General features: G+C 53.7%; 2 protein-coding genes across 2 annotated transcripts; both read left to right on the forward strand.

Annotated features, from left to right (window-relative positions):
- The first annotated feature begins 224 nt into the window (after positions 1 to 224).
- On the forward strand, positions 225 to 5,497 carry PHF23 (PHD finger protein 23). Its single transcript, XM_015824650.1, has 4 exons — positions 225 to 230; positions 1,710 to 2,226; positions 2,263 to 2,424; positions 5,244 to 5,497. The coding sequence occupies exons 1-4, from the start codon at positions 225 to 227 to the stop codon at positions 5,495 to 5,497; spliced, it is 939 nt and encodes a 312-aa protein (XP_015680136.1).
- Positions 5,498 to 7,067: 1,570 nt separating this feature from the next.
- Positions 7,068 to 21,063, forward strand: DVL2 (dishevelled segment polarity protein 2). Its single transcript, XM_015824652.1, has 16 exons — positions 7,068 to 7,081; positions 7,756 to 7,998; positions 8,978 to 9,047; positions 9,665 to 9,819; positions 10,666 to 10,775; positions 10,887 to 11,019; positions 11,830 to 11,920; positions 12,075 to 12,144; positions 13,558 to 13,697; positions 14,700 to 14,776; positions 14,875 to 14,942; positions 15,133 to 15,259; positions 15,425 to 15,558; positions 16,987 to 17,163; positions 18,818 to 19,042; positions 20,575 to 21,063. The coding sequence occupies exons 1-16, from the start codon at positions 7,068 to 7,070 to the stop codon at positions 21,051 to 21,053; spliced, it is 2,313 nt and encodes a 770-aa protein (XP_015680138.1). The 3' UTR covers positions 21,054 to 21,063.
- The last annotated feature ends 3,778 nt before the right edge of the window (positions 21,064 to 24,841 follow it).

Genomic DNA, 24,841 nt, shown 5'->3' on the forward strand with positions numbered 1-24,841 from the left:
GGGGGGGAGGTCTCCCTCAAAATAAAAACAATCCACGAAGGCCAGACAGGGATAGCCATAAGGTAGGATGTAGCCTGGGGTGGGGTGGGCATAAAATGTGGGTTCAGGGGCTTCAGAGAACACATTTAGAGATCAAGACCTTCTCCAAGATGGCGATCAGGGCTTTAATTATTTACATGTAGCACATGGATAAAAGCAGCCTATAATATTATGGCACGTACACAATGCAAGTATGTAATCACCTTTGTAAGGTATGAGGAAGTCAAGAAGTCACACATAAGTTAACAGGTTGCGTTGGCTGAAGTACGTGGGCTCCCCGAGAATGGAATCAAGGGGTCCGTATATTCCAGGGGTCTTCAAACCTGGCCCTTTGATGACTTGTGGACTTCAACTCCCAGAATTCCTCAGCCAGGTGCCATGCCCGTTTTTTGCCTTCCATGCTCTGGAGCAGAGACAGAGAGAGAGAGATCGCAGAGGAAGGGATTACAAGAGAGTAACCAGGCGTTTGAAGAACCCTAATTAAGAAAGTTACCGTATCAAACGATGCAATAAACTTTGGAAAAGTCTAGCCATATTTCTTCTCCATGCCGAATTTTTGTAAACGCTTTCTGGCTGGGGAATTCTGGGAGTTGAAGTCCACGAGTCCTTAAAGAGCCAAGTTTGAAGACCCCTGGGGTATTCAAATTTAGGCTATCTATCCAATGAAGCGCCGCGTTCGTTAGTTGGAGAAAATCTGCTTTTCCTCCTGGCTGTCATCAGCTTTACGGCTACAATTAAGCCCAACATTTCTGCTGAGGTGTGAGACCGCGGTTAAGGGAGTTTTGCCCCGTTTTACGACCTGGTTGTTAACTGAATCACAGCAATTGTTAAATAAACAGCTTGGCTGGAAAGTCGGGAAAGGGGATCAGCTGACACCCCCGGGACACCGCAACCGGTCAGTTGCCAAATGTTTGAAGCTTGGTGCAAAACAGTCATAAGTCCCTTTCCCCCCCCCCCCCATTGCAGGGGTAGGCAACCTTGGCGCTTTTATGTCTCATGGACTTCAACTCCCAGAATTCCTGAGCCAGCCATGCTGAGGGGAAAGGGAGAGGTTTCCAAGCTGAGCCAGGCTGGCTCAGGAATTCTGGGAGTTGAAGTCCACAGTCATGAAGGGGCCATAGTTCCCCCATGCTGGCTCAGGAATTCTGGGAGTTGAAGTCCACGAGTCATAAAAGAGTCATAGTTCCCCCATGCTGGCTGAGGAATTCTGGGTGTTGAAGTCCTTGAGTCCTCAAGGGAGCCATAGTTCCTCCATGCTGGCTGAGGAATTCTGGGAGTTGAAGTCCACAACTCATGAAAGGGCCATAGTTCTACCATGCTGGCTCAGGAATTCTGGGAGTTGAAGTCCACGAGTCATGAGGGGATCATAGTTCCCCCATGCTGGCTGACGAATTCTGGGAATTTGAAGTCTACAAGTCATGAAGGGGCCATAGTTCCCCCATGCTGGCTCAGGAGTCACGAGTCCTAAAAGAGCCAAGGTTGCCTACCTCTGCCCCAGTGTGTTGTAACTTCAAATTGTCATTAAGTGAACTTTTTGTAAACTGAGGATTATCTGTCCTGGCATTGAAATTTGCTAATTTTTGTGTGTCAGGTCAGATAGGTTCTTTCCCGGAATCTGGATGTCGGTTAATCCGGGTGATTAGGGCTAATCTGCCTTCTCTTCCTGGCAGGAGAACGACTGGACGGCCTCCGGGTCCAACTCCCCGCTCCGCCCGGAGAGCGTGGTGGACAGCGACGGCTGGGAGTCCACGCAGTCGGACCTGCACACCATTGAGACCTTTGTCAAGAAGGCCAAATCCTCGAAGAAAAAAGCGGCCTTCCGGCGACTGAAATCCGACAGCTCCTTGCTGGAGAAGATGAAACTCAAGGACTCCCTTTTCGACCTGGACCCGGTGGGCAAACAGCCGCCCCCGCTAGCCGGGCCCAAAGCCGCCGCCGACAAGAAGAAGGACAAGCGCAGCCGGAAGGCCGCCTTGGAAGCCGGGGCCGCCAAGCGGAACCGGAGCGACTCGGTGGGCGAGAAGCGCTCGCGCATCAAAAAGAGCAAGAAGCGGAAGTTGAAACGGTCGGAGCGGGGCGAGAAGAAGCACAAAACCTCCGTGAGCGAGACGGACTCGGAAGAGGAGGAGGAGGAGGAGGAAGAGGAGGAGGAGGAGGTGGTGGACGGGGCGGCCCCTCTGCGGCCGGGTGGGGAGGAGGGGGCGGCCGCGGCGCGGGTCGCAGCCCAGGCACCGCCGGAGCTGCTGGCCACCCCGTTTCCCATTAAGCTGGAGGACACGGAAGGGAAGGAGGGCATCAGCACGGAGACCAGCCAGGACGGGGAGGAAGGCAGCTCCAGCGAAGGAGAGATGAGGGTCATGGACGAGGACATCATGGTGGAATCAGGTGAGACGAGAAACCCCCCCCCCCGCCTCCCTGGAGGGTCAGGGTGAGCCTGTCGGGACTCGGGCAGGGGGCTGCATATCCGGTGCCCCTGTCTTAACGTCTCTTACGTTCACCGATCGATAGTTTTTGGGTTTAGTGGTTTAGGTACCAGGTTAGGAACTGAGAGGCTGGGAGTTCTAGTTCCGTTTTGGCAATGAAAGCCGGCTGGGTGACTTTGGGCCCATCACCAGGAGCTGGTGAGTTCTAGTCCCTCCTTAGGCATAAAAGCCAGCTATGTGAGCCAGCCACTGGGAGACGGTAAGTTCTAGTTCCGCCTTGGGCATGAAAGCCAGCTAGGTGACTTTGTACCAATCGCCAGGAGACGATGAATTATAGTCCCGCTTTGGGTATGAAAGCCAGTTTGGGTCACTTTGGGCCAGTCACCAGGAGGCTGGAAGTTCTAGTCCCTCCTTAGGCATAAAAGCCAGCTATGTGAGCCAGTCACTGGGAGACGGTGAGTTCTAGTTCCGCCTTGGGCATGAAAGCCAGCTAGGTGACTTTGTACCAATCGCCAGGAGACGATGAATTCTAGTCCCGCTTTGGGCATGAAAGCCAGTTTGGGTCACTTTGGGCCAGTCACTAGGAGGCTGGAAGTTCTAGTCCCTCCTTAGGCATAAAAGCCAGCTATGTGAGCCAGTCACTGGGAGACGGTGAGTTCTAGTTCCGCCTTGGGTGTGAAAGCCGGCTGGGCGACTTTGGGCCAATCGCCAGGAGGCGTTGAATTCTAGTCCCGCTTTGGGCACGAAAGCCAATTTGGGTCACTTTGGGCCAGTCACCAGGAGGCTGGGAGTTCTAGTCCTGCCTTAGTTCTAGTCTCTCCCTCAGCCCAACTTACCTCACAGGGCTGTTGTGGAGAGAATAGGAGGACGTAAAAAGGCTTAGGTATATATTTGCCATCTGAAGTTGTCTACAAAAAAAGGAAAGGCAGCATAAAATAAATAATAATAATTTAATAAATAATAATTTAATAAATAAATAGGCTTGGGCGCAATTACCAACCTCTGGGGCAAGGCTGCAGTGGCTTTAGATTGATCCCTGCTTAATGACAGATGAAAGATCGTGTCTGGTTCAATCCCAGGTTTGTGTAAACTGGGTTAGAGTCCCAGCCTGCCCCGGACATGCGAAAGGAAGCCACATCGGACAGTCCTCCATTAGGGAGTAGCCAAGTCTGTTTCCCGCATGGAGACCCGTTCATCCAAGATCCAGTTGCCCAATCCTGGGATATTGGAGACTTTTTTAAAAAAAAAATTGGTTCCCTTACCCCAGAGGTGGGGAATTACGGCCCCTTTATGGCTGGGTGGACTTCAACTCCCAGAATTCCTGAGCCACCTGCCTCGGGAATTCTGGGAGTTGAAGTCCACAAGTCATATTTCCCCTCCTCTACCTTACCCCTCCTAAGATCCCAACAACTTTTCTTTAGCTGTTTGTTAAATTTATACACTTCAGCGTATCAAACCATCCTTTACACGCAGGAGTAGTCAACCTTGGCTCTTTTATGACTCGTGGACTTCAACTCCCAGAATTCCTGAGCCACCTGCCTCGGGAATTCTGGGAGTTGAAGTCCACAAGTCATATTTCCCCTCCTCTACCTTACCCCTCCTAAGATCCCAACAACTTTTCTTTAGCTGTTTGTTAACTTTATACACTTCAGCGTATCAAACCATCCTTTACACGCAGGAGTAGTCAACCTTGGCTCTTTTATGACTCGTGGACTTCAACTCCCAGAATTCCTGAGCCAGCAACTTTCTCTACTTATTATCGTCGGATTTGTGGGAGATTTTGAATCCACGATGGGGGCCGTCAGTTCTTTAGCGCCTGTGTATCTCACAACCCTAGAGTCTCTCCAAACACTCAAAACTGTGCAGGGGGATTAAGTTGTGTACTTTTTTGAACCCTCAGAAAGGAATGCGGTATTCAACGTGGCTGGAAAACTTGGTCCATCGCCCGCCACTTCCTCTTTTGCACCTTCAGTATACTTTTAGTTGGTTTTTTTTGAAACTTTGAGAGAACATTTAAGAGCCAAAAGCAAAAGTAGACAATTTTATCTCCCACTGATGGAAGTCCTCAGTCTATGACCACACCAGACCCCACAAATCTCTAAGCAAGACAGTTCACTGAACTTTGCCCGATTTTGCACACTTTCCTGCCATAGCTGTTAAGTAAATCACTACAGCAATCACACTTAAGACTTATATACCGCTTTGCAGGGCTTTAAGCGGTTCGCAGAGTCAACATTATTTGACTCCCCGGACAATCTGGGTCCTCATTTTACCGACCTCGGAAGGAAGGAGGGAAGGCTGTAGTTGTTAAATTAGTGACATGTGACTCTGACTTCCCTTGGACTATGGTCATCAGAAGGTTGCAAAAGGGGATCACGTGACACCGGGATACGCTGCGACCGTCATAAATGTGAGTCAGTTGCCAAGCTTCCGAATTTTGATCACGTGACCGCCGGGGATGTTGTAAGTGTGAAAAAACAGTCCTCAAGTCACTTTTCCCGGTGTCATTGTTAACTGAGCAGTCGCCACAGAAAGGGGTTGTAAAGTTGAGGACTATCCAAGCATGGAGGCAAGGGGAGGCGTTATTCCCTGTTATTGTTTTTATATTGGGTTTTTGTTCCTGTCAGGGACCCCCGGAGGTCTTCTAGTCCAACCCCTAGCTCCAGCAGGAAACATAGCCTTTCAAACAAAGGGTCGTTCGATCCCAGAAAGTGATTTTAATTTTCTTTAAATGTCTTTGCGCTCTTGGCTCAAGGCCCCGTTTTGCGTCTGCTTTTCCAGGCGACGATTCGTGGGACCTGATCACCTGCTACTGCCAGAAGCCCTTCGCCGGCCGCCCCATGATCGAATGCAATCAGTGCGGCACCTGGATCCACCTCTCCTGCGCCAAGATCAAGAAGACGAACGTGCCCGACATTTTCTTCTGCCAGAAATGCAAAGAAAGCACGCGGAAGCAGGCGCTGCTGAGCCCTCAGCCCCCCACGGCGCTCGGCGCAACAGCCCCTCTGGCATCCCGGGCAGGCGGGGAGCCCTAGCACAGGAGGGGGCCGCGGTTCTCGGCGGGCCTTTCGTCCCGCAGAGGGAAAAACAGACCGGACGGAGCAGAGAGAGAGAGAGAGAGAGAGAGGGAGGGGCCTGCTCTGGATTTGGGGTCCCCTTTGAGTGTCGGGCCCCGAAGACGAGGCGCCAGGCCGGCGAACGACTCCCGGCGCTTATTAAAACGGGCTAGGTTTCAGCGGGCCCTCCTGGCCTTCGCGCCCCCCCCCCACTCCCCGGGAAGGTCCGATGTCCACTTTTTTGGGGGCGAAGCCTCTTGGTTTCTTTTGGACCCTCTTCCTTCCCTCCCTGTCCTGCTCCAACTTCTTCTCTGTAAATAGAAGACAAAAAGGGTTGTGTTTTTTTTTTTCTTCCTTTCTTTCTTTTCCTGTTTTCTTTCCCCGGCTGGATCGGTCGGCTGGTCGGTTGGTTCCCCGGTTGGGAATATTTTGAACACAAGTTTTGTGCTCCTGGTTTTGGACTCGTCCGAATCGTGTTTCATTTCCTCCCCGGGGGTCCGAGAGCCGGAGTGGGGGACCCCCCCGGACCACGGTTTCTTTGGTTGTGCTTCGAAGAGGGGCGCAGTTTGACTCGGTCCCCGTTTGTATTGAGGCACTTAAACTGGGAATCTCCGAACTTTCCCTCCCTTTTAAGACGGGGGGGACCTCAACTCCCAGAATCCCCCAGCCAGCATAGCTGGCTGGGGGATTCTGGGAGTTGAAGTCCCCCCGTCTTAAAAGGGAGGGAAAGTTCAGAGACCCCTTAGTTTAAACCAGGGGTCTTCAAACTCGGCCCTGTGATGACTTGTGGACTTCAACTCCCAGAATTCCTCAGCTGGCGTGCCTGGCTGAGGAATTCTGGGAGTTGAAGTCCACAAGCAGGGGTCTTCCAACCTGGCCCCGTGATGACTGGTGGACTTCAACTCCCAGAATTCCTCAGCCAGCCTGCCTGGCTGAGGAATTCTGGGAGTTGAAGTCCACCAGTCATCAAAGGGAGGGAAACTTTGGAGACCCCCTTAAGTTTAAAGCAATGAAGGGCAGGAGAGGAGGGGGGTTTCTTTGGTTCCCCCTCACCCACCCCATGTTGACCCCCCCTCCGGCCCTTCTGAGGCCGGGTGGGAGGGGGAGAGGCCGGGCCAGGCCCCTCCCTCCCCCCCCCCTTTTTCTTTTAATATTGGCAGACGTGTACATGGCAGCGTTTTCGACTGTAAATAAAGAGACGTAGACCCTTTGGCAGTTTCTACAGAGGCCTCGGCTCTTCATTGATATTATTTATTATTTTTTTATGGGGGGGGCAATGGGAGGCAGGTAGACTGCCCTGGCTCGAGAGGCTCTCATGCCCCGCGCGCACTTCCGCCCACGTGAGGCCAAGCTAGGCCTGACTTCCGGCGGCGTGTCCCTCCTACCACGTGACGCTCGTCCAGCGAGAGGGCGGTTGGGCGCCCACCGCCGTGGGCGTGATCTTCCGCCATGACGCACCAAGAATGACAGGTCAGTTGCGCATGCGCGGCAGAAAGTCAAAAAAAAAAATGACGCCTCTCCTGGGCGGAGCGGTGTTTTTAATCGACGCATGCGCGCCGAGAGGCAGGTCGTTAGGACGACTCTCCGGGGCGGAGTGCTGCCTGTGGCGCATGCGCGCTGGCGGGATGGGAGGAGGGAGGGCCAAAGGACGCCTCTCCAAGGCGGAGTGGTGTAATTGACGCGTGCGCGCCGAGAGGGAGGTCTTTTACGTTGGACGCATGCGCGCTGGAGGGAGCGGGGGCGAAAGAACGCTCCTCGGGGGGCGGAGTCGACATAACGCATGCGCGCTAGAAGGGAAAAGAGAAAGGGCGGTCGGAGAATTCTCGGGGGCGGAGTGAAGAGCTAGGAGGGAAAATGCGGTCACGGGGTGGGTGGGCGGAGCCCTGCGTAGAACGCGTGCGCTCCGAAGAGAGGGCGGAGGCGGCTCTCCGCTCGAGGGGGCGGAGTCGCGTGTGAGGTGACGCATGCGCCGCCGGCAGGGAGCGGAGGCCGTCGTGCGCGCTCCGGGGGCGGAGTCGTGCGTAGGACGCATGCGCTCCGAAGACAGAGCGGAGGCTTTCCCTCGGGGTGGGGGGGGCGGAGCCGCGTGTGTGATGACGCATGCGCGCCGGGAGGGAGCGGAGGCCGTCGTCGTGCGCCGTCCGGGGGGCGGGGCCGTGCGTGATGACGTACTGACGCACGGGAGGGAGAGAGGCGGGTGGCCGCCGCCGCTGTTTCTCCGCCGCCGCCGCCGCGAGGCCCGCCCCTCCCCCTCCCCGCGCGCCCGGCGGGCCGCCCCCTCCCCGGGTCGCCATGGCGACGGCGGGCGGCCCCCTCTCGGCGGGCGAGACGAAGGTGATCTACCACCTGGACGAGGAGGAGACGCCCTACCTGGTCAAGATCCCGGTGCCGGCCGAGCGCCTCACCCTGGGCCACGTCAAGGCGGCGCTGGCCCGGCCCGGCGCCAAGTACTTCTTCAAGAGCATGGACCAGGACTTCGGGTGGGGCCCCCAGACCCCCCCCGCCCGGGGGGGAGGAAGGGGGGGGCCCAGAGCCGCGCCCACCCCGGGGCCCGACCTCTGGACCTCGAGGGGACCCGCAGTTGCGGGGGGCAGAAGGACCCTAGGAGAAGGAGGGGTCCTGGGCGCCCCAGAGCAGCCGTGGGGGGCCCTGCATCCTCCCCCCGCCAGGAGAGCGGTGATGGGGGGGGCAAGAGACCGCCTGGGCCCGTCTTGTGGGCCTCGAGGGGCCCCTCCTGGGGTGGGAGGAGGAGGAGGAGACCCTGCTTTCTGCCTCTCTGCAGAGGGGGGTCCTGGGCGCCCCAGAGCAGCTATGGAGGGCCTTGCATCCTCCCCACCTAAGGAGAGAGGGAGGACAAGGGACCCCCCCTGGGCCGGTCTTGTGGGCCTCGAGGGGCCCCCATGGCAGAAGGAAGCCCTGCTTGCCAAAGTGTAGGCGGCCCAGAGCAGCTGTGGGGGCCGCGCAGCCTCCCCCCAAGCATTGGGGTCGAGAGCCCCCCTCCCTGGGCCCGTCTTCTGGACCTTGTGGGGCCCCCCTTGTGGGAGGAGGAGGAGGCCCTGCTTCCTGCCTCTCTGCAGAGGGTGGGTTCATGGGGGTCCCCTGAGAAGACGGGGAGCCCGGGCATCCTCCCCCCGCAAGGAGAGCGGTGGGGGGGCAAGAGACCCCCCTGGGCCCGTTTTCTGGGCCTTAAGGGGCCCCTCCTGGGGTGGGAGGAGGAGGAGGAGGAGACCCTGCTTTCTGCCTCTCTGCTGGGGGGGGCTCCTGGGTGCTTCTGAGAAGCCGTGGGGGCCGTGGACCCTCCTCCCAAGGACAAAATTAGGGGGGGCAAGAACGAGGTCCCAGCATCCTTTGCTTCTCTGGAGAGGGAGGGAGGGGCTCCACCCACCCCCCCATTGTTCCTGGGACTGAGGAAGGGTCTCCCCAGCCGGCCTCCCCGGCTGAGCCCATCTCCCTTTGCAGGGTGGTGAAGGAGGAGATCACGGACGACGGTGCCCAGCTGCCCTGCTTCAACGGAAGAGTCGTCTCCTGGGTACGCAGCCCCTGCCCTCCCGCCGGGGATGATGGGCTCAGGGACTCTGAAGCAGAGCCTCTGGAAAGGCTTCCGGGGTGGGGGTGGGGTGGTCTGGTCTCTTCCAGGAAGAAGAGCTGACTCTATATATTTTTTTAAAATATATTTTTATGAATCTTTTACAATAACAATCTTTAGCGCTTGTGAACAACGTGTCGTCTGGGTTCGTATATTTGAAACAATCAATGATAATTAACTCCCACAATTAATACGTTGGTTGGTAACATATTTCTTGATCCGCTCTTCAATGATAATTAATTTCTACAATGAATATGATGGTAACAGATTTCTTGATCCTCTCTTCTTCCCTGTAATAATATCGTTACGTGCGTAAGTGCTAAAATATGTTTATATTCAACTTTGGTATGTGCTGAAAATATTAAGGACTGTATTTGTTTCATGTAGACCAAAGGGGAAGAGCTGACTCGGATGGGGAGGGGTCAGAGACCCCCCAAGCCTGACCCAGCAGGGCCCCCACTCTGCTGGGAGGCAGGGGAAGACCCCCCCCCCCGGTTTTAGAAAAGGGCAGGATGGAAGCCTTAAGCCCCCCCCCTCTCCCCCCTTTTGTCCCCACCCAGCTGGTGTCTTCGGAGGTCCTCCCACCCGAGCCGCCCCCTCCGCCCCCTCCCGTGGAAGCCCGGCCAGAGCCTTCACCCCCACCGCCTCCTCCTCTTCCTCCATTGCCCGTAGAGAGGACCAGCGGCATCGGGGACTCCCGCCCTCCTTCCTTCCAGTGAGTAGGAACGGTCGTGTGTGTGGGGGGCAGGGGAATTCTACATTGTGGGGATAAAAAGGGGGGCTAACCAGCCTGGGACCGGGATGAGGTTCGGGGGTGTTTTTTTTGGGGGGGCGGGGTCCCTTAGCTTAATGGCAGGAAAGCTGGGGCTCACTTTTTTTTCAGAAGTAGCTTTTGATTTTATTTATTAGATTTTTATCCTGCCTGTTTTGCTTCCTAAGTAACTCAAGCTGCCCATCATACATAATTCTTCCTCTTCCTTCTATTTTCTCCCCTGTGAGAGTGATTGCCTTCATGCCAAAGGCGGGACTAGAACTCACCGTCTCCTGGTGATTGGCCCAAAGTCACCCAGCCGGCTTTCGTGCCTAAGGCGGGACTAGAACTCACCGTCTCCTGGTGATTGGCCCAAAGTCACCCAGCCGGCTTTCGTGCCTAAGGCGGGACTAGAACTCCCCGTCTCCTGGTGATTGGCCCAAAGTCACCCAGCTGGCTTTCGTGCCTAAGGCGGGACTAGAACTCCCCGTCTCCTGGTGATTGGCCCAAAGTCACCCAGCCGGCTTTCGTGCCTAAGGCGGGACTAGAACTCCCCGTCTCCTGGTGATTGGCTCAAAGTCACCCAGCTGGCTTTCGTGCCTAAGGCCGGGACTAGAACTCACCGTCTCCCGGTGATTGGCCCAAAGTCACCCAGCCAGCTCTCATGGCTAAGGCGGGACTAGAACTCACCGTCTCCTGGTGATTGGCCCAAAGTCACCCAGCCGGCTTTCGTGCCTAAGGTGAGACTAGAACTCACCATCTCCCAGTTTCTGCCCCTTCCCCACTATCCCCAACTGACTCTCTTTCCAGCCCAAACCTCTCGGGCAGCTGTGAGAACTCGGACCACGAAACGGAGACCGAGTCCGTCGTGTCACTGAGGAGGGAGCGGCCACGTCGCAGGGAGAGCACGGAGCACGGAGGTAACCCTCGCTCGGAAAGCTTCCGGGCCTTTCCCGGTGGGGAGGGAAGGCGGGAGACCGAATCCCGGCGGGCGGACCGCTCTAACGTCCACCTCCCGCCTTTCCACTCAGGCGGGCACCGGATCAACGGGCAATCCCGGCTGGAGCGCCACTTGGCGGGCTACGACAGCTCCTCCACGCTGCTCACCAGCGAGCTGGAGACCACCAGCCTTTGCGACTCGGAAGACGACGACGCCATGAGCCGGTGAGCGACGAGGCCAAGGGCGGCAGCAAGCCTGGGCGGGCAGCAGTCCCCGATTCCTGAGTTTGGGAAGGGCTGCCATCCCTCCTCGTTCTGGGGCGGAGGTACCCGGAATTGGGGCTCCCCGTTGCGCTGAGCTGCATTGCCTTCCCACAATTCATCCCGCTGGGATTGGCCCTCCCCACCCATGCCAGCATGAGAGGCCCCCATCGGGCAAGGTCTCCTGGCTGGTGGGGTCCAGGAAGTAAAAGGGGTCCAGGAAGGGGTCTCTGCCATTGCTCCCCCCTTTTGGATCATTCCTCCCCACCTTGCAGACCTTCCCCGAGAGCCTAAGGGCTCCGACAGAGCGGCTTCACGTTGGGGGTGGTTAGAACAGAGAACATGTCAGACTTGAAAGGGACCCCGGAGGTCTTCTAGTCCAACCCCCTGCTCAAGCAGGAGCTTCACAAAAATCAAAAGGCGGCACAAAGGCGAAGAGAGTTTTTAAGAAGAGACTGGACAGCCACCTGTCTGAAATGGTATAAGTTCTCCTGCTTGAGGGGGGCTGGACTAGAAGACCTCCAAGGTCCCTTCCAGCTCCTATTCTATTCTATTCTCTATATACTTAACAGTGGCAAAAAAAGCCGTAACCTGGGGCAAAACTCGCTTAGCAAATGTCTCACTTAGCGATAGAAAATTGGGGCTCCCCTCGGCTGTAAGTGGGGGACTACCTCTGGGTGGTGGCAAGCCTGGCTGGGGGGGTGGTGTCCCTTTCCAGAAGGTGCTTCCATCATGGCTTCGCTCCTATAACCTGGTCGCCCGTTTCCTCGGCAGATTCAGCAGTTCTACGGAGCAGAGCAGCGCCTCCCGCCTTCTGAAGCGCCACCGTCGCAGGAGGAAGCAGCGTCCACCACGTCTCGAACGGGTGAGCCCGGGGAGGGGCAGGCAAGGGCGAGCCATTGGCCAGGTCTCAGTAGGAGGGTCTCTCTGCGCCGGGGCAGGACAGAAGCTGTGGGGGGGGGAAACGTAGGTGGTCTCATCCTGCATCTCCCCCTCTGTCTCCTCCTTCTGTCTTCCAGACGTCGTCCTTCAGCAGCGTCACCGACTCCACCATGTCCCTCAACATCATCACCGTCACCCTGAACATGGGTAAAGACCCCGCGGGGGCGAAAAGGCGGTGGGCGAGAGCCGGGTCCATGTGGGACTTTGCAAACGACCCTCACCCCCCTTAAGAGTGACAGGACCGTCCTCTTTATGTTGGGTGGGGTCTCCCCGTGGCCTCAGTCTCTGCCTCCCTCTGCAATTCCCGGAGTGGAGGATAGATCCGTTTTTAACGTTGGAGAGATTTAAGGCGTCTCGTTTGCCTCTTTAACTTCCTGACAACCCATCAAGACGCAGGATAGCTGTCCGTTCACGTGCAAATGTCAACACAAATGGGCCGCAGACACTCGTCCTGCGCTAACATTCCTGTTCGTGTGCATGCACAAACAGGCCACGGACACTCATCCCAGTGCTAGCATTCCCATGTGCATGCATGCGCAAACAGGGCCACGGACACTCGCCCCGTGCTAGCATTCCCATTCGTGTGCATGTGCAAACGGCCACGGACACTCGCCCCGTGCTAGCGTCCCCGTTTGCATGCATGCACAATTGGGCCACGGACACTCACTCCGTGCTAGCGTCCCCGTTTGCGTGCATGCGCAATTGGGCCACGGACACTCCGTTCTAGCGTCCCCGTTTGCGTGCATGCGCAATTGGGCCACGGACACTCGCTCCGTGCTAGCGTCCCCGTTTGCGTGCATGCACAATTGGGCCACGGACACTCGCTCTGTTCTAGCGTCCCCGTTTGCGTGCATGCGCAATTGGGCCACGGACACTCCGTTCTAGCGTCCCCGTTTGTGTGCATGCGCAATTGGGCCACGGACACTCGCTCCGTGCTAGCGTCCCCGTTCGCGTGCATGCACAATCGGGCCACGGACACTCGCCCCATGCTAGCTTTCCTGTTCGTGTGCATACGCAGACAGGCCATAGACACTCGCCCCGTGCTAGCATTCCCATTCGTGTGCATGTGCAAACCGGGCCACGGACACTCGCTCCGTGCTAGCGTCCCCGTTTGTGTGCATGCGCAAATGGGGCCACAGACACTCACCCCGTGCTACCATTCCCATTCGCGTGCATATGCAAACGGGACCACGGGCGCTAGCGGAGTGGGCAATGCGCGCACTGGGCAGCCATTTCCGCGCCCCGCTGGCCAAGAGCCCGCTCCCAGGCCACGGCCCACAGATTGGAGACCCCTGTTCTAGGCAGCTTACAACACCGAAGAAATTTAAAGCGCCGTTGTCAATAAAGGCGAATATTTGCAGCTCAGGGTTGAAATGAGGGGTCCTTGGTGGTCTCAGCTTTGTTGCTTCCATGCAGGTACCATCCTCCTCCTCACGGGTGGGGATACCACCTATTTTGGGTAACGAAACGCCTGCAAGAAGCAAGCTCAGAGGTCGTCGGGGACCCTTCCCCGCCTCCCCTCTGTCCTTATTGTGTTTCTGATGCTTGTTGTTTTGGTAGAAAAATACAACTTCCTGGGCATCTCCATCGTGGGGCAGAGCAACGAGCGGGGAGACGGGGGGATCTACATCGGCTCCATCATGAAAGGTGGGGCCGTGGCAGCCGATGGCCGGATTGAACCTGGAGACATGTTGCTTCAGGTGAGAGACGTGGGCGCCGTCTCTCCTTTGCACGGGCGCAACGTGAAACTGGTAGAATATCTTGTTGCTGAGCGGTGAACTGGGGGCTCCTGGGAGGGGTTTTTTTTGCAGATGCTTGAGTACCCATACTGTTGTAATGCGCTGATGACGTTACTTGCTTGGTAACGAAACGCCTGCAAGAAAAAGACCAAACTCAGAGCAACGAGGACCCCACAGTCATTCTCCTCCTCCTCCTCCTCCTCCTCCTCCTCCTCCTCCTCCTTGCAAACACCACTGCCTTCTAGCTCTGATGATGTTATCTAGCTGGGTAATGAAATATCTGCAAGAAAACCACCCAGCTCAGAGAGCACCAAGGACCCCACTGTCCTGCACTACTACTACTACTACTACTACTACTACTACTACTACTACTACTACTTTTCTTCTTCTCCTCCTTCTCCTTTCTTCCTCCTCCTTCATGCAAACCCTCCTCTCTTCTAGCACTGATGACATTCCCTAGTAGGGTCATGAGATGTCTGCAAGAAACCCATCAAGCACCAAACACTTCATATTTTGTTTGTTTTCTTCTTCTTCTTCTTCTTCTTCTTCTTCTTCTTCTTCTTCTTCTTCTTCTTCTTCTTCTTCTTCTTCTTCTTCTTCTTCTTCTTCTTCTTCTTCTTCTTCTTCTTCTTCTTCTTCTTCCTCTTCCTCTTCCTCTTCCTCTTCCTCTTCCTCTTCTCCTCCTCCTCCTTCTCCTTCCTCTTTCTTCTTTCTTTCTTCTACTTCTTTCTCCTCCTCCCTGCAAACCCCACTCCCCTCTAGCACCGATGACGTCCCCTAGTGGAGCCATCAAGCTCAGAGAGCACCGAGGACCCCACCAAACAAATATCTTCCCCTCCTTCCTCGGAGTCTCTCAGCTCCTGCAGGGGCGAATTTGAGAGTTTCTCCATCCGTCGGAGGAAGGGGAGCCAGACTCCAGGCGACTAAAAGCACCCCCTCCCTTCCCCCCCTTTTTTATCCCAGGTGAACGACATCAACTTCGAGAACATGAGCAACGACGATGCCGTGAGGGTCCTGCGGGAGATCGTGCACAAGCCGGGGTGAGTTCTGGCCAATGGCTCCGGCCCTCCCTCGCACGTGGGGAGGGGGCTTCCCGCTGTTCCGAAAATGATTCCTCCCCCCTTTCCTTCCTTCGCAGTCCAATCGTGCTGACGGTGGCCAAGTGCTGGGACCCCTCCCCACAAGGGTATTTCACTCTGCCCAGAAGTAAGTCCTCTGTGTCGGTCCTGGGCGCAAAGGGGGTATGGGTGGAGGTGGGGGGGGTCCCCAGCAGTTGATCTATTGGGCTAAGAAATCGGTGGGAATCCGCAGAGCCAGGCCAGGGAGGGAGGGTGGTGGGACCAGGCAATAGGAACCTTGCAGCGTACTCACAGTATCCCCTCCTGGTCCCCTCCAGACGAGCCCATCCAGCCTATCGACCCGGCCGCTTGGGTGTCCCACTCGGCTGCTCTGACGGGGGCCTTTGTCCCCTACCCCGGCAGCAGTTCCATGAGCACCATCACCTCGGGGACCTCCGTCACGGAGACTGAACGTGAGTCTGGCACACAAACACACCCAGCCGCCTCTGGAAGGGGAGGGGGGGATTGTACACCCTGGAGGGAGGAGAGAAAAGGACTTCCGGGCGTGCGAAAGAGCGACTCCTGGGGGACGGTGACTGATTCCATTCCTTCCCCCAAATCTTCCTCGTTAGGCTTCGATGACTTCAACCTCTCGATCCACACGGACATGGCTTCGGTCACCAAGGCCATGGCCTCCCCCGAGTCGGGCCTGGAGGTCCGCGACCGCATGTGGTTGAAGATTACCATCCCGGATGCTTTTCTAGGTATCGGGGGGAAGCAGGATGGGGGTGGGTGGGGAGCTGATCTCCAAAGGGAGCAGCCAGCAGCAGAGACTACCTGTTCAAGGACGAACCCCCTCTTTTAATAAGTAGGCTGGAAATGCAAGGAAAACAAACCTCTTTTATTAAGTAGGTACAGACCTGCAAAATGTCCCAAAAGCAAAGGCAAACAAAACATGATTCAAACGGAGAATTGTTCACAAGCAAGGCAAACAAAACAGGATTCCATGAAACTTGTGTCCTTTGCAAATGGTCCCTTTTTATTATGTAGCCCCAAGGCGTGGCTTCTCAATGCCTTCTCCTCCTCCCTTGGAGTCGCCCCATGGCCTCCCTCTGTCCTGCTCTTGTTTCCTGTCTGCGTTTGCGAGCATCTATGATGTTTTCCAGCTGTGAGTCCTCAGAGTCTGACTCAGCTTCCCCACACAGCTGAGTCTCAGGCTGAGCATGATTGGAGGGGCCAGGCTCTTCATCAGATTGTAAGTCCTGGAGCAGATCAGAGCCTTCCTCCCACTCTGATGGCTCTCCAGGCCCCTCCTCCTCTTCCTCTGATTCCCCAGACTCACCTGCCGGGTCCAATGACTGGCACGGACTCATTCCCAAAGGAGCCCCCCTCCCCTTACCCCCCTAAGTTAAGGACCTGCCGGGTCCCAAACTAAAAACGACACATGGAGATTCTTCCAAGCTGAGCAATTCAGGGTTCACACCTATATAGGTAATCCTTGACTTTGCAACCACAGTTGGGACCGTCGCCAAGCAAGGCGGTTGTTCAATAAATTGCACACAGTTTTAATTTTATTGCCAGGAGTTTTAAGCGAATTGCTGCAGTTGACTTTGCTGGAAACAGGCTAGGAAGGTGGCAAATAGGGATTGAAGCCCACAGATCTTAAAAGTTGCTGAGTTTGAGAAAAACTGTGTCCTCATCACCTTATACAGGTAGCCCTCCACTTATGACCACCGTTGAGCCCCAGGTTTGTGCTGCTAAGGGAGAGGTTTGTTCTCGAGTTTGAGTTTTGCCCCGTTTTACGACTTGTCTTGCCACGGTTGTTAAGCGAGTCACTGCAGTTGATAAGCTAGTCAGTCATTAAGTGAATTTGGCTTCCCCACTGGCTTTGCTTGTCAGAAGGTCGCAAAAGCGGGTCACGTGATTCCGGGACACAGCAACCGTCATAAATACGCGTCTGTTGCCTGAATGTCTGAATGTTGATCATGTGACCCTGGGGATGTTGCAATGGTCATAAGTGCGAAAACTCTTTGTGGGTCACTTTTTCAGCGATGTAGCTTCAAATAGTCGCTAAACAAACCGTTCCAAATTGAAGATGGCGTGTATATCCTGGCTGAATTGCCTCTTCCTGCAATACATACCCCTCCTCACTATCCCCCATGTCCCAATTGTCTTTCTCGTTATCCCGCCAGGTTCGGACGTGGTGGATTGGCTGTATCATCACGTGGAAGGCTTCCAGGACCGCCGCGAGGCCCGGAAGTACGCCAGCAACCTCCTGAAGGCCGGTTTCATCCGCCACACCGTGAACAAGATCACCTTCTCTGAGCAGTGCTACTACATCTTTGGCGACCTCAGCAGCTGTGAGAACTGTAAGTAGCGGCGGGCTGTTGGGAGCTGATCTGTAACGGGCAGGGCTTCTGAGTCCCACAACGGCAGGTCTACAACGACTCTGCGGGACAAGAGTTACACTAATATCGAAGAAATGATGGAATCGAATCACGGAAGAAAGGATGATGAAGGAGGGACAAAATGAAACGTGAACGACAAAAATTATAATATTTTTTAATTATTTTAAATAACTAAATTAGATTGTTGAATCACCAAGGTTAGACATCCCTGCTTTACAGTGTTATTTTGTGGACCACAGGAGGAGATTTTAGTTCGGTAGGACCCCTCGACATCCATACGAATCAATCTGTTGCTGCTCGTTGATTTTCCAGTTGTGAATCCACCGCCTCTTAATTCATTAATTATAAATATTTCCAGTTTTCCAATATTAAATGTTTTTTGGGGGGCTGGGCTTTTCTCAGCCAAGGCCCCTTCCTCACAGTGCTCAGTTTTCTGCTCTCAGGCAGGCCCTTTCTCAACTCCAGGAACTTCATAAAAACCTTCTTTGTCATCGGCCTGCAAACAGAAAAAGAGATAAAGGAATAAAGGGACAGACAAAGAGATAAATGAACGCTATCTCCCTCCGCTGGGATTGTTTGAATCGGTGACGTAGGCTTTGGGTAATTCGCGTGGTTACGAAATGGCGACCACCGAGGCGCCTGGCTCTGCCTAAGATCCGAGCCCAACTTTAGGTGGTCTTGCTTTATTTTGGCTTCTCTGCAGGTCTGAGTGGAGGCGGATTTCTCAAAAAAAAGGAAACTCTGCATTTAAAAAATTGCTCGATTTAGTTTTTTTCTAATACAGGTAGTCCTCAATTTAACGGCCGCAATTGACCCCAACATTTTTATCGCTAAACGAGACAATTGTGAAGTGAACGTTGCTCCTTTTAATGACTTTTCTTGCCGTGCCATAAGTCGGGAACACAATTGTTAAGGGAATCTTAGGCTTCCCCTTTGCTTGTCAGAAGGTCGCAAAAGGGGGTCGCTGGATGACCATCATAAATATGAATCAATTGCCAAGCATCCGAATTTCGTTCACGTGACCCCGGGGATGCTGCAGCGGTTGTGTGAAAAACGGTCCTAAGTTAACATTTTTTTAGTGCCGTTGTAACTTTGGACAGTCACTAAATGAACTTTTGTAAGTCGAGGACCACTTGCGTTTCAATGACTAAATTTAATTGTTCAGAAGCCGGGTTTGTCTTGTACAATTGGACCTTGATCGTTCCGGTGTCTTTTCACCCCTTCCTGAATTTTCCCGCCCCTTTGTTTTTCCTGCCGTTCCTTCTGTGGGCCTCCCCTTTGCTTGAACAGTGTTCAGATAATCCTCGTTGGGCGACTGCCTCGTTTAGCGGCCATTCGCCGTGGTAGTGGGGATCAAAAGGTGACTTCGGGACCGATCCTGGCTTTTACGACCTTTGTAAATCACTCGTTTAGCGGCCATTCTGGCTTTACGACCTTTGCAAATCAAGCACCGTTACGATTTCGCTTAGCGACTGTTTAATAACTGCTTGGTGATCGCTAAACGAGGACTAGCTGAAACTGTGGAGGGAGGGGCCGGGTCTTGAATGAGGAAACCCCCCTGTGATTGACGGCTGACGTGGCACGTGTGCTCCCTGTTGTGTCCCTTGTTCTTTAGATATGGCCAACCTGTCGCTCAATGACAACGACGGATCCAGCGGGGCCTCCGACCAGGACACGCTGGCGCCTCTGCCTCTGCCCGGGGCCACTCCTTGGCCGCTGATGCCGACCTTTCCCTACCAGTATCCGGCTCCCCACCCATACAGCCCCCAGCCTCCGCCCTATCACGAGCTGTCCTCGTACAGCTACGGGGTGGGAAGTGCCGGCAGCCAGCAGAGCGAAGGTAGGTGGGGCAGTCGGGGGCAAGGAACTCAGCTGGGGAGAATGGGCTCTGGGCTCAGGTGGACAAGGGGATCTGGGGGGGGGGTCAGCTCAGGACTCGGTCCTTGCTTGGAATTGGGGTGGGGGGCTGCTGGGAAAATCTTACTTCCTTGGTGCTAATTCTCGTACACTTTTTAAAATTTGAGTTGTACCTGTTATTATTATTTTTTAAGAAAATTTTATTGATTTTCTAGTTTTACATTTAAAATATTTGAAAAGCAACGTGGAGGCTGAGTTGGTCCATAATTCAATAACATACAAATATCTTTAGTATGGCTCTCAAACTATCACATTAAGTATTTCCTCTCTTTTTCCCCTTGGTGTTTACTGTCTCATATTTGAATTAATACATCGATGAAATAAAAATAACTTTCTTACATTTATCAATAATTTTTAGTTTATACATGTCCTAGTCGTTTTAACATTCGATCTTTTTAGACAATCAACGTCCTGCTTACTTTTTCCCAATTTTTACTTCCCCATTAACATTTAAATTTAACGTTTGATATTTATAATTTCCAAGTTTTTAAATAACCCCAATTCTCTTTGTCACAATTCATTATAAGATCTAATGTTCAGGATACACGTCTTATCTATTTGAATTCTCACCATCTTACATCAACCGATTAATAATACCATATAATGTTCTTATTTTCTGGTAATTTCCAAATATCTTAAATTTAGCAGCCAAAATTTCTCTTGTTTCAACATTTAATATTTCTTCTTCTCTTAAGAATAATAATAATAATAATAAAGTTGGAAGGGACCTTGGAGGTCATCTAGTCCAACCCCCTGCTCAGGCAGGAAACCCTACACCATTTCAGACAAATGGCTGTCCATATTTAAGCTAGTAGTTTTTTATTATTGCCGCTAAATAAGAATTTGAGTCGTTTTTATATTTGTCTTTTGCCTCTTGGTAAACCTCGGGGGGGGGGGGAGATGGGTGGCGTACACCTAGTCCTCTACTTACGACCGTAAGGGACTCTGCCCAAAGCCAGGAGGACAGTTGCAAAGCAAGTCATCACGTGACCGGCCTAATTTTACGACTTTTCCCCCCCAGCAGTCACTAAGCAAATCACCAAGGTTGTTAAGCGGATCTGCGGTCCTTAAAGCCCCCTCGCTTGTTCGCTGGGGGAGGTTTTCAAAATTCAGACGCTCGGCAACCGGCTCGTATTTACGACGGTCGCGGCATCCTTGGGGGGGTGTCACGTGATCCTGCGACCTTCTGACGAGCCAAATCAAGGGGGGGAAGCGAGACTCGTTTAACAACCGTATTCCTAACTTTACGACCGCAGCGTTTCGCTTAACAGCGACAAAAAAAGTCATAATGTGGGCCGAAGGTCGCTCAGTAAATGCCTCGCTTAGCAACAGAACTTTGGGCTCGATTGCAGTCGTACGTTGAGGACTCCCTGTATAAACTGAACGGACAAATCAATAAAGTTGGCTGTCCTTCCTTCCCCCCCCCCCTTCTTTTTGTGCTTTCCTGTCTTGCAGGCAGCCGCAGCAGCGGCTCGAACCGCAGCGACGGGGGTGGCGGCGGCGGCAGTGGCGGCGGCCGTGGGGCCGGGAGACCCAAGGAGGAGAAGCCGGGGGCGGATTCGAAATCCGGCAGCGGGAGTGAGTCGGAATACTCCATCCGCAGCGGCAGCCAGCGCGGGGCTCCGGCGGTGATGCCGGGCGGGGAGGGGTCCTCGCAGCGCAGCCAGCACAGCCTAGGGGGGCTCAGCCTGCGCTCCCACCCCTCCCTCCACAGTGCCTACGCAGCCCCCGGGGGGGTGCCCTTGGGCTACAAGCCAATGGTGGTGATGATGGTGCCGCCGCCTCCCCCGCCCGCCTCCGCGGCCGCCATACAGCCTCCGGGAGCCCCTCCCGTGCGGGACCTGGGCTCGGTGCCGCCCGAGCTGACCGCCAGCCGCCAGTCCTTCCACATGGCCATGGGAAACCCCAGCGAGTTCTTCGTCGACGTGATGTGACGGGGATCACGGGCTCCGCTCCTCCCTTCCCAATCCAGCCCGAAATCCGCCATCCCGAGCGGTCCAGCCTCTTTATCTTGGGGGGTCCCTCGCCCCAAAGGATGGGCCAACCTCTCCCCGGTCCCAGCTTGACCAGTCGACCCCTTACTTTTGGGGTACGACACCCTCCTTTTCTGCCCAGCCTTCCACTCGGGAGGGTTCGCTCACCCCGGGCACAGCTGGCCGAGCTGCTTCAGGACTGGCGTGACTCAGGTCTTCCTCTGACGTTTGTGCCTTGCTATGCTGAGATAGGGAGGCTCAGCGATTCCTCCGACCAGCCTTGCAAAAAAAAAGAAAAAAAATCACGTCTTCCGGGCGGTGCAGAAATGCCGTTCGTCCGTCGATCATCCGGATATCTTTTTTTTTAGCCTCTTCCCAAGATTTGGGACCCTGGGAAGGGGGGAGGGGGGGCTGTCAGTTCTTCCTTTTTTCCTTCCCGTGCTTTGGATGGTTTGCAAAGGGGGCTTCCTGCTTCTCTGCCGGGCGGGGTCAAAAAAGTCAAAATGGCCAAAGCAACGGTACGCTCCCAGTTCTGAACCTCACCCGGCAGACGCTGCCCGGTCGTCTTGAGGGTACTTTCCAGGCCTTCCTCTAGAGCAAGGGGTCTTCGAACATGGCCACTTTTAAGACTTGTGGACTTCAACTCCCAGAATTCCTCAGCCAGCCCTGTAGGGCTGGCTGAGGAATTCTGGGAGTTGAAGTCCACAAGTCTTAAAAGTGGCCAAGTTCGAAGACCCCCCCTGTTCTAGAGAGGGTCACCGAGCCGGTATCAATGAAGGGGTCTTTTTGTTCTTGTGTTTATTTTTATTTTTTTGTATTAAGGAAATGTTTTTTATAGATTTTGTTTGTTTTTAATTCACATTTTGGGGGGGCTCACTCCTCTCTCCTTTAAACTTGTATAGGGCGTCCTGCCCCCCAATTATATTTTAACACTACAGCCCAGCCTGTCCTTGAAGGGGGGGCTTTATTTCTTTCCTAACTTCACTTTGAACCCCCTCTTTGTATCTTCGTGGGGCGGGGGGCGTTCGCACCCCAAATGCCAACTTTGGTGCCTGATTTTCTAGGTTGCCTTGTCAGGGGCGTCCTGCCTCCTTTCTCGCTCCCCCCCCATCTTTACAACCTGCGGACCCGTTCAGTTTCACCCCTGGGGGGGGATTAACTAGGAGAAGAACCCCAGAAGTCACAGATAAGGGAACTGGAAGTAGACTATTGGGGGGGGCGTTAAGCAGCACCCCGTATGGGCTTGCATACCAGCATAATACCCCCCCTCGTTGCAAAAAAAGCCGCAAAGTTTCAGGTTCCTTTGTCCCCCAATTGTCTCCATGCTGGGGGGGGCGCAGTGAGTGGATTTTGGGGTTTTGCGCCCCGCAGAGGCCTCTGGACCCCTCTTTCTACCCCACTTCCTTCTCCAAAGCCATGCAGTTTCGGGGTCCCTCGCCCCAAAGAATGGGCCGAACTCTCCCAGTCCCGTCTTACGGCTTGGTAGGATAGAATTGGGGGCGACGCAAATGGCAGGAAGTGGGGTTGATTTTGTGCCTCCCCCTCTCTCTCCCCCCAAATCTTTCTGCCTCGTTCCTTTCTCCCCCCCAAACAGGGTACGGACTCTGTCTACAATGGTGCTACTTTGCCCTCGAGCCCACCAGGATGTTTTAGGTCAGTGTTTCTCTCCAGCTTGGAGCTGGGTGGGACTTCAACTCCCAGAATTCCCTAGCCAGCAAGGATTTCCCAGCATTCACCATGGATAGAACAGATGTAGCTAGAATGCCTTTTTTATTGCATTTTTTTTGTAACCTTAATAGATAAATAAGTTTCTTAATAGACAGTGGGAATGCGGTAGACGTCATATATCTTGACTTCGGCAAAGCGAGAAAAAAAATAACCCCAGGACAAGCCAAATGAATGAGCCAGTTAAATGTGGGCTAGATGACAGGACAATTCAACAGAAGGCTGGGGCATTCTGGGAGTTGAAGTCCACCCACCTTCCAGCAGACAATGTTGAGGAATATTGGGTTAGAGTAGGGGTCTCCAAACCTTTAAGGCTTAAAAGTGGCCACGTTTGGAGACCCCTCCTCTAACCCAGTATTTCTCAACCTTGCCTGCTGGAAGATGGGTGGACTTCAACTCCCAGAATTCCCTAGCCAGGCATGCCTTTTTTAAAAAAATCCCTTTTATCCCCTAGAGCGGAGAGACTGCAGAGAAAGGGATTACAAGAGAGTATGCAAGTCACAATTGAGTATACATAAGCAAAAGGAATGTAATTAGTGCCAGGGAATTCTGGGAGTTGAAGCCCGCCCATCTTCAAGATGGCCCAGTTTGAGAAACAGCAGGCATCCTATTAAGCCAGCCAGATGTGGAGGACTACAAGCTCCATCATCCCCTGCGCAGGGTGACAGTCCTGAATGGGTCTAGGAAGTCTCATGTTGGGAACGGCCGTCCTTAGCCTCGGACCCCGACTATTTAGCCCTCCTATATCTCTTGGGGGGCTGGAGGGGGTGTGTCTGTGCACGGGTGTGGCAGGGTTTGTGTGGTTGTTAGCAGATCACTCTTTTTGTAATGCCATATTTATTTTTTAGCTCTTTTGTGTACAAAAAGCCTTCAAATAAAAAAAAAAAATAAAAGCTTAAGAAAAACCAAACTTGGCGCGCAGGTGTGTTGTTTTGTAAAAAGTTGGGGGGGGGAGGTGGTTGTGGGTAAAATACTCGTGGGGATACAGTTGTGAATTCATCTGAACGGGCCAATCTTGTGAATACTTTTTTTAAAAAAGGTTTTACCACCTTTTACGACCACAATTGAGCCCCACAATTTCCATCGCTAAGCAAGACGGTCATTGAGTTTTGCCCCATTTTACGACCTTTCTGGCCTTGGTTGTTAAGTGAATCTGGCTTTCCCAGTTGACTTTGCTGGTCAGGAGGTCGCAAGAGGGGATCACATGACACACACCCCCAGGGATGCTGCGACTGTCATAAATATGTATCAATGGCCAGGGGTCTGAATTCGGATCACGACTACGAGAATGGTCGTAAGTATGAAAAATATTCATAAGTCCCCTTTTCAGTGATGTAACTTTAATCAGTAAATGAACCATTGTTAAGTTGAGGACTACCCATAGGTTAAGAGACTAAGACGGGTCTTCAAACTTGGACCTTTGATGACTTGTGAACTTCAACTCCCAGAGTTCCTGAGCCAGCGTGAGGGAACTGTGACCTTTTTATGACTTGTGGACTTCAACTCCCAGAATTCCTCAGCAAGCATGAGGGAACTATGTCCCTTTTATGACTGGTGGACTTCAACTCCCAGAATTTCTCAGGTGAGGGAACTATGACCCTTTTATGACTTGTGGACTTCAATTCCCAGAATTCCTCAGCCAGCGTGAGGGAACTGACCGTTTGACAACTTGTGAACTTCAACTCCCAGAATTCCTCAGCCAGCGTGAGAGAACTATGACCATTTTATGACTTGTGGACTTCAACTCCCAGAATTCCTCAGCTAGGTGAGGGAACTAGGACCCTTTGATGACTTGTGGACTTCAACTCCCAGAATTCCTCAGCCAGCATGAGGGAACTTTGACCCTTTTATGACTTGTGGACTTCAACTCCCATAATTCCTCAGCCAGCGTGAGGGAACTAGGACCCTTTTATGACTTGTGGACTTCAACTCCCAGAATTCCTCAGCCAGCATGAGGGAACTTTGACCCTTTTATGACTTGTGGACTTCAACTCCCAGAATTCCTCAGCCAGCGTGAGGGAACT

This window comes from Protobothrops mucrosquamatus, unplaced genomic scaffold (assembly GCF_001527695.2).
Source record: "Protobothrops mucrosquamatus isolate PMUCROS unplaced genomic scaffold, P.Mucros_1.0 scaffold2308, whole genome shotgun sequence".
Taxonomy (NCBI): domain Eukaryota; kingdom Metazoa; phylum Chordata; class Lepidosauria; order Squamata; family Viperidae; genus Protobothrops; species Protobothrops mucrosquamatus.

Coding starts and splice junctions, on each gene's coding strand:
- PHF23 (XM_015824650.1), top strand. Junction 2,227..2,262: donor GGCGGCCCCTCTGCGGCCGG/GTGGGGAGGAGG, acceptor CGCGGGTCGCAG/CCCAGGCACCGCCGGAGCTG. Junction 2,425..5,243: donor GGACATCATGGTGGAATCAG/GTGAGACGAGAA, acceptor CTGCTTTTCCAG/GCGACGATTCGTGGGACCTG.
- DVL2 (XM_015824652.1), top strand. Junction 14,943..15,132: donor GTATTTCACTCTGCCCAGAA/GTAAGTCCTCTG, acceptor GGTCCCCTCCAG/ACGAGCCCATCCAGCCTATC. Junction 15,260..15,424: donor TCGGGGACCTCCGTCACGGA/GACTGAACGTGA, acceptor ATCTTCCTCGTT/AGGCTTCGATGACTTCAACC.